Consider the following 8,520-nt stretch of genomic DNA (forward strand, 5'->3'; position numbering starts at 1 on the left):
GGCATGTCAAAAAAAGCATTCAGAGAATTTCCCCATTCTGTGGCAACTCCCACTTCCTGCTTCACAGGAAACCCCAGCAGACAGCGAGTAAAAATCAAAGGAGACTCACACGTAACTGGAGCAGTGATAAGAGATTTGGTTCTGATGCATGCAGAGAAACTCAATAAAATGCCAGCTTAAAGAAGCCAGAAGACTGAATGTTTGCCAAGAGGCTAAAAATAAGCCAAAGAGGGCTATATATAAAGGTACATACTAATAAATGCCTCTGTCCTTGATTAAATAAACTGCAACTTCCAGAAAAGCACTCTATATTTTCCAGCAGTTTGGGTGGAGCTTTGGCAGCAGGAGAATAAACATTAAGTCCAAAACTTTCAACACATTTTAAAAAAACTACCTCGTGGCTGGCGCTGTGCCAGAGCCAGTGCCATCCCTCTGACAGCAGCGGCAAACTGGAGGCTTGTTGGACTGGAGCAGAAAGGATTTCCATTCTGTCATGCCATACGGGCCAGACGCTGCAGTTGCGCATCCCTGCGTGGCTGCAGAAGCACCTTTACTTCAGTGATTGACTTCATTTTGCCTGTTTACATTCATTCCTTAGAAATAAGTCATCCTTTCCACGTAAATGGGGACTAGAAGTTCCTGCTAAGTGGTGGCATGAGCATTTACGGTAGCATGCTGCCACCTGCCAGGAGCGAGCCAGGGACCTTAGCCACTCCAGCCAAGCCTTATAGAGTGACAATTACTTCAGCTCTGCATGATAATTACTCCAGCACGCTTACAAAGAAAGCGTTTGCACAGGCAAAACTGTCCAAGACCCCTGGGTGAAAGGAACTGTGCCAGAGCTCACTGAACAGCACCGTTTAACTTGATAAGTAACCCCTGTTAAATCTACATTACAACAACACAGTGTATAAACAGAGCTCAGCCATCAATCATAGAAGGGCTATCTCGTCTGGTTAAACAAAGCATTATTTTAATTTCAAGATTTTATAAATACATATTTACAAAAGGAAGGTATCAATCCAAAGAGTTAAACAAATGTACAGCTCCCAAGTATTGCTACAGTACAGGGAGAGAAATCATGTTAACGCAGTTCCACAATTTACAATACCCATTATTCAAAAAGAAACCACATTCTTAAATTAAAATACCTCATTCAAAGTTTACAATATCCGCCGCTGCGAAAGCACAATCTGCCTTGAACAGAATTACATGACAAGAAGGAACTGACCCTTTTCATACAGCTTTTCACACAAAACACGCCACTTTCTGCCATCTAAGTGAGCACTGCCAGCCAACATTTCATGATCCTACAAAAGGCTTTTTTTCCAGCCCACAGACTCCTTGGGGAGCACGGCTTAAGGACAGTATGCTGCATGGATTCAAGAAACGTAAACCCCTGTCGGTCCCGTTCCCTGCGACCCTGTGCCGAGGGGCTGGTGAGGAAACTGCAGACCGCATCACCCTCCTGGCCAGAGAAAAAGACCCGTGGCACCACACGCATGCTACTGCGCAGTGCTGACACGACGCCAGATGGCATCACTGTAACAGCGTTAGTCAGACAACGACTGCTCTCGGATTCACCGTCTCTGAAATTGTGCCTGCAACCTCCCTCCTGAACTGGTTTACTCTTGCTACGCTCTCCATATAGACGCAGGCCTACAGGTAGAAGAGGGACTTCCCATAAATCCAGGGGTTTAAGATGTTACTGAGGCATCCAAGAATGCTTCAGATAAATAAAAGACCAGAGCTGCTCAGAAGTCACTTTCTGCAGTTTCCACGAGACTTCAATAATTTTCCCACTAAGCCAACAGTAACATTTCCTTTAGATGTCCTTCACTGCAACCACCTCAGCGCCATTCGAATCGCAGAATGAGAGAGATGCGGAGCCAAAAGAGCGCTATCTAAACTTCATAACAGAAGCAGCAATGACCTCCAAGAACAAAACGCAGCCACGTCCACAACTGAAACTATTTCAGGCACCAACTGCTGGAGGAGTTGGGGGAGTTCTCGGATAATGGAAGGCTCGGCTTGTGCATGGTTTTTCTGAAGAAGGATGTCCAGCAATTTTCTCTTAATTCATCCAGTAGTTCTAAACCTGTAGGAGAGCCACTTAGGATATTTTTTAATTTAAAGTTTAGGCGAATTAATTTTAATTAATCAAACTAAAGAAAGGAATTAAACACAAACTGCTAGTGGAAAATTGAATTTAAGTTGCTAGGAGTGTTAACCTGAAGTCTTGCACAATTTATTTACTTCTTTTAATTCACACCTCACGTACGCAGCTCCCAAATCTCATGGTCAGAGCAACATTCTCTGTTGTTCACTACTGTGAATCCGGTGTGGCCTGAGGCTTCCACCATACTCAGGATGCAGTTTGGTCCTCTTTAGCCACAGTCTGCAGAAGGCAAAAAAGAAAAAAAGAAGAAAAGGAGTACAGGAGAACTATGTGACTCTCTGTCATGATTCTGAGGCAAGACATTAATTTCTGCCAGAGACTGAAACTGGTCTGGGCCTTTGGTTAACCACTGCAGTGGTAAAAGCATTCAGAAGCAAATCAAGCTACAGCAGAGGACAATCCCAGCACAGATTGCCAAGAAAGGTTTATCAATGTTTGAGCTTCTGACCACACTAATGACAATACCTCCAGCAAACATTTGTGAACCTGGGGCAGCCAAAACACCTGTCCCCAGAGTTGTCTGTGTAATACAGCCAGCCACAGTCAGGAAACCCAGTAAAAGCATAAGTAAAATGACAGCCTAGAAGTGGAACAGGGGACGGTTGTGCGTACTGCTGCAGGGACCTATGGAAGGAGGAAAACCCAGCGCTGGGGCAGAAAAGGACCTGTTGGGACCTGTTGAAGAGCTGGTTGGGAGTGAGAAAGAACATAAAAGCCAGCGGCAGCCCTTTCAGCCAAGAGCTATGCACGCTGCAGCTGTGCATTGAAGCACAAGGACCAATGCAACATCCCTCCAGATGCATGGGTTTGTGGCTAGCACAACCTGAAGAGGAAGCAGTGCAATGAAAGGAGTAATTTAGCAATGCGTTATCCAAGAGCAGCAGAGTTTATCAAAAGCTATCTCACTCTGTGACCACTTTCACTGTGTTCCTTATTTCCAATATACCAGCCATATTCCAGTAACTTCTATGGCACTTGTCCATGGCACCAGCAAATAATACGAGCTCACGAGACACTGCAAATGGAACTTAATGCCAATAATTAGCAAGTTACTCTGTGACTTAACTAAGGGCGCTCAAATTCACAAGGAAGTAAGGTGCAAAGGGTCCCACTGCGGAACTCTAAGTAACAACTTTTTCAGTCTTTCCTTTCCTGCCTAGGCAGGAAGGAAATTTATGGACAGAAATATGACTGGAGGGTTTCCAAAACCCTGGAAATCTTACCTGCCGCAAGAACTGCTTTCCAAGATAGTTGGTCGCCATGCTTGTCAAGTTCTTTCTACTGCCAACTTTACACCTGATATAACCATAAAGGTTGGCTCCCTGAAGCACCACTCCCATCATAACCACTGCCTAAGACACAGAAAAATAAAGTCACTAATTTACACTGCCTTACTTGTAACGTGCAAGATCTATTACTGAATTGAGGGAATCAACTCACCAGCCATTTCACTTTGAAAGAAAAGAGAGCGCTAAAAGCAAATATCACCCAGATCATAGGACAGGTAATTAGACCTAACCAGAAAATTCGGGACTCTGCTTCTGATGAGGTTTTACTCCCCTGCGCTGATACCTAGAAACAGAAAGGAAATGGAGATTAACAGGCCGCTCCATTGTATAGATCACATTGTCATTAAAAGCAGTTCAGAATCTACAAGCCCCCTGTTTTTTGCCTCCACACAACAGTACTGGGTGCTTTCAAGATCAATTTCTACATCACAAAAAGATCTTTCTGCAACAGAAGATGTTTCTATTTAAGGGACCCTTTTGTCATTTTTCTATCAGAAACACGGAGGTAGCAGCATCAAATCCTCTTGGAATGCTCGGGGCTAAAAGGTCAAGTTTGGGAAACATGACATTTACTGCATGGTTCCGTTAGGAAGCTTAGAAACAGCCAGATGGGTAATGTTTTCTACCTCCAAATCACTGCACAGACAACCAGAATTTCACAAATCCTATCACTGGCAGAACTAAGTATTGATACCCTTAGGCATCAAAGTAGGGTAATTTTTTCTTTACACACACAGAGGTCTGATTCACACCCCACTATTGATTTTATGAAGTCTTTACAGAGCAGAAGATCCCAAGCAAGCACTCACTTCTTCCTATAATAGTTAACTGACGTATAATAGGTTACTGACGTGACATGGGAACCTTTACTGCATTTTATGCAGAACTTTTAGGTTACTTACATTATGAGAATTTTTAAATAATTCAACAATCAAAAAGCTCATTCAGCAGCCTATATGAAACAAGCCTGTGGTTACAGATCTGTGGTTGGAAGTAACATGTCTACATTTTGCAATCTACCATCACAAGCATAACTGCCAATCAATAGGGGTTTCATAGAACAGAAACAATTAAAAGGGAAAAAAAAAAAAGAAAAAAGAAAGAAATTTACCTTCCTGGCTTCAAATACCCAGTGACTTCTACCATCATCATCCACCTGGTTCCACCAGCGAAGGCCAACCATCAGGCGCCCTGTGACATTCTGAAATAGAAGAAAAGCAATGAGCTTTCTATCTTCTGCTAAAAGAAACCGCTTGCCAAAGTTCAGCTGTTTGGGTTGCTATTTTCAATATTGCTCATTTGCCTCGCATTTGGGAAAACAAGATTACGTGGCTCTTCTGTTCACAACAATCTATTTTCTGATGTCCAGTACAGTAACAAATTACTGTAATAATATAAAGTGAGGTGTATTTCTGGTGATTCGAAAGTGAGCTGATAACGAAGCCTGTGCTACCTTAAAAGAAAGTCTAATATACGTTCTCCATTTGATTTTCAAAAAGAAGTCAGGTACACAGAGATTTAAGAGTTGTTATTTCATTAACACTTTGCAATATATCACAGTACTTTAGGGTATCTTGGGAATCATTTTGTTGGAAAGGCACAAAGAAGTTACTTTTTTTGTGACACAAATATAATTCTCTTCAATTATTCTTACATAGTAAGACAAAAATAACAAAAAGCATAAAAGGAGCTTACCTTTACAGCCCAAAAGTCACACGACAAGAGGAGGATAATTGTCACCATGCAGGCAATAAAGCTGCTAGTTAAGAGCTCACAGAGCAGATAGACAACTATCGCACTGACTCGGAAGAATAAGTGGAAAAATGATGCCACTGGATGCCTGGAATGAAGTACAGTACAGTCACAGCTCTTTCAGACAAGACTGAAGCAACTTCAGAGAAATGACATTGCCAAGGCGATCTCCTGCCAACTCACAGGATAAGAATCAGCATTGTAACATGAACCCAGTGTGCAACGACTGCTGAAAATATGGGAAATAAACTGACTAGAAGCTCATCATAAGGGAGATGCATTCTACATGCAGTGACATCCCAGACAGAATTTGGGGTGGAAGATGACAGGGAGTTTTACCTAGTATTCAATGTAAATTCAATTTTATGGGGTGAATTTTAAAAAGTTCTGACAGGAAATACCTCTGAAGGAAAGATCACATTTCTCAACACAGCAGACTTGCCCTTCTTTCCAGTGTCTGCAGTTTCCAGGTCAGAAACGTGCAGTACAGAGCCGGGGTCACCACAGCACCTGTGTATGGACACTGCTCTGTGGCAGGAGCTTGGGCAGAAGGAGGAAGGAGGAGGCTGAAACAACTACGCGAGGACATGGCAGACAGCAGGGCAGCACCAAACATACTCGAGAACGAAGGCTGGGGGAGAGATAACGGACTAGCCCAGGACCAGCACTCAACACGGTGAGAACCTCCCATTACACAGAGTCATTGTATCAGTGTACATCCCTTACACACAGAAAGACGAACACATATTAAATGTGAGGGCACCCACAGGCACGAAGGCACAGATCTACAAATTCCAGCTGAGCTTCCGAAACTGGCACTCTCAGTTATCTAGCAGTTACTCTCCATTACCTCTAACCAAATAAAGAAGGTATTTGCCATTACATATTTTGATGTAATATGGCAGTCCTTCCTTCACCAGGCTTCTGCCTAGAAGTAATCTAGAAACTCTCTCTATGGCCACTGACCTTATTTTTGACTTTTTTGATCTCCTGGATACATCATCATCTGCATCAAAGAGAGACACATCCTCAATGTCATCATTGCTGTCCTAAAGCGGGGAACAGATGCAAAGAGTTATACCAGACAAAAGAATCTGTTTTCAACTTCAAGCAAGGACAGTTTTGATTACCCAGAATATTATGATGGCACCTTAAGATTAAAATGAATTTGGGAAGAACGTGGAGATTTAATCACATACAAAAGAAAAAAATACAGTGATTGCATTCCGTTCTATTCTACGTTTTGATCTGTGCTTCGTGAAACCTACGTAAACTCACAGCATGAGTCCAAGGCTCCTTTCTGCCCGCAGGCAGCTCACAGCCTAGTCTACGTCCTTTATTCTTCATTCCTCTTAGAGGACTTATTGTACAAAAGCTATCCCTATGTCAGGCAACAGGTTCACATCCTCCTGCATTTTAGTGAATATACTGGTGACAGAATCAGAACTGATTATTTTTATAGAGGGAGCACATCTCCGTTGCAGGCCCTGCAGGAACGGGACACCAACAGCACCAGACACGCCGAGTGCCCTCACCCACAAACCCTTTTCCTTGAGCCTAGCCCTGCCTCAACGGCTTTCAGCCGGCATATCTAAGAGCGGCACTACAGAACATCAAACTGCCCCCTTCCCCAGGTTTGTAATCGATTCCGAGCGGGGTCTGCGGCGTTCCGGGTCCCCGGCGCGCTGGCAGCGCACCCCCGGGGCCTGCAGGCCTATGACAGCAGAAAGCGGTTATCTATCTCGCACCCCCCGTGCCCGGACGCTGCCTCAGCCGCCACCGCGGCCGCGGCCCCGGCCCCGCTCCCGGCCCCCCGACCCCGGCCCCTCCCGGCGGCAGCCGCCTCACCTGCCCCAGCATGGTCGGAGCCCCCTCACTTCCGCCTGCCGCGCCGCGTCACCGCCGCGGGCCAATCCCGGCACGCCCCGCCCCGCCCCTCCCCCCTCGCGCGTGCGCGCTGCGGGGACGGAGCGCGAGACGTGGCCGCACTCCCCCCCCGCCCCGTGCCGCTGATGCCACGGGGGCGGCGCGAGGCGCGGCGGCCGTTAGAGCCCGGGCGGCGGCCGCGCCCTGAGGGAGGGCGGCGGCAGCGCCCGGCGGGCGGGCCCGGGCCCGGCCCTCACCTGCTCTGGGGCCGGTCCCTGGTCCCCGGTCCCCCAGGGCACGGCTGGGCCCCCGGAAGAGGCTCCCGCAGGGGCCGGGAGGCAAGCAGGACGCCCGGGGCGCTCCTTTATGAGGCGCAGCAGCTCCGTGAAGCACGAACACGTAATACCCAGGCTCGATGTCAGGTGGAGTTAGAGCTTTAAGAGGAAAAGTGGCTTTTCTGAAGCCTCACCGTTCCTGATGTGTGACATACCTGGAAAACATAACATTGAGGAGCACGCGCCGTTAAAAGCCGGGTTTCGGGTTTTTAGCCACCCTCTTCACTCACACAGGGCAGGTGAGCGTCCATGGCGACGAACACAAGCTGGTACCTTCTGCAGGAGCTGCCTGTGCACGGCTCCCGGCCTTCGCTTCACTGCGCCTCTTCCCGAGTAGCTTGAGAATAAAAATCCCTGCTGCAGGCAGAAGTCAAAAAAAAACCAAACAACAAACAACTGGATGTCTAGAAAATGTGATAGAAAAAGCTCAAATGAGAATAACACCCTCGGATCAGTATATTTAGAACATAAGGAAAGACCGAGCAGCCGCGCTGAACAGAAAGGGGAAGCTTTAAGCTTCAATTTTTACAAAGTCTACGGAAAGGCCCAGAGCTTGCAGGAAGAAAAGTGCAAGTTGACGGTGCCCTGATTTTAAAATTGCTCATTAGAGCGATCAGCGTGAGCGTACACGAGGAGCGAAACCCAAGGATCCGTCAGCAGCTGCAAGCTTGCTCACGCTCCAAGGAAACCATCTGCAAACAGCTCATCTGAAATGTGCTGCCCAACGTTTTTTGTACATGAACAATTTAGTCAGAAATCATTCGTTACAGAAGAAATGAGTAAATTCCCACTTCATTTATAAAGGAAGAAGACAAAGTTAACTATACGGTTATTCCTTCCAGTTGTTCTTCCATCTGTTTTGGCAAGCGCAAAGGAGCAAAGAGGTTGCCTTGCAATGAGGCACAACATTGTTTTATTACTTGCCGCCTATTTGGAGGATCATTACTTGATCCTGTTTGAGGCAAAAAGCGTCTCCCTTTCTGGATCACTCTTACCATAGCCGGTTCCAGCTGTAACTGCTTATCGAGTGGATCTGGCAGCTGCTGTATTCTTGAATAACTATATGTTTAGTACAGATTTTGTTATTTTTGCGTCTAGC

At 46.0% G+C, this 8,520-nt stretch overlaps 1 protein-coding gene across 3 annotated transcripts; it reads right to left on the bottom strand.

Annotated features, from left to right (window-relative positions):
- Positions 1 to 951: 951 nt before the first annotated feature.
- TVP23C (trans-golgi network vesicle protein 23 homolog C) lies at positions 952 to 7,144 on the bottom strand. 3 transcript variants are annotated; one of them, XR_012045403.1, is made up of 8 exons: positions 6,499 to 6,582; positions 6,187 to 6,269; positions 5,164 to 5,308; positions 4,580 to 4,669; positions 3,620 to 3,751; positions 3,403 to 3,531; positions 2,273 to 2,398; positions 952 to 2,098 (listed from the first exon to the last, which is right to left on the bottom strand). XR_012045403.1 is itself a non-coding variant. In XM_072881285.1 (7 exons), exons 1-7 carry the CDS (start codon positions 7,078 to 7,080, stop codon positions 2,366 to 2,368), a joined length of 624 nt encoding a protein of 207 aa, XP_072737386.1. In that variant the 5' UTR covers positions 7,081 to 7,144; the 3' UTR covers positions 952 to 2,365. The 3 variants fall into 3 exon arrangements, 2 of the variants coding, with proteins under 2 accessions (XP_072737386.1, XP_072737385.1); XM_072881285.1 differs by lacking the exon at positions 6,499 to 6,582 and adding an exon at positions 7,069 to 7,144 and having other exon boundaries at positions 952 to 2,398; XM_072881284.1 differs by having other exon boundaries at positions 952 to 2,398.
- Positions 7,145 to 8,520: the final 1,376 nt, after the last annotated feature.

Source organism: Ciconia boyciana, chromosome 16, assembly GCF_034638445.1.
Source record: "Ciconia boyciana chromosome 16, ASM3463844v1, whole genome shotgun sequence".
Classification (NCBI taxonomy): domain Eukaryota; kingdom Metazoa; phylum Chordata; class Aves; order Ciconiiformes; family Ciconiidae; genus Ciconia; species Ciconia boyciana.

Coding starts and splice junctions, on each gene's coding strand:
- TVP23C (XM_072881284.1), bottom strand. CDS start 6,567: ATGAAGAATAAAGGACGTAGACTAGGCTGTGAGCTGCCTGCGGGCAGA. Junction 5,309..6,186: donor TCAAAAAAGTCAAAAATAAG/GTCAGTGGCCAT, acceptor ACTTCATTCCAG/GCATCCAGTGGCATCATTTT. Junction 3,532..3,619: donor CTTTCAAAGTGAAATGGCTG/GTGAGTTGATTC, acceptor TCTGTGTCTTAG/GCAGTGGTTATGATGGGAGT.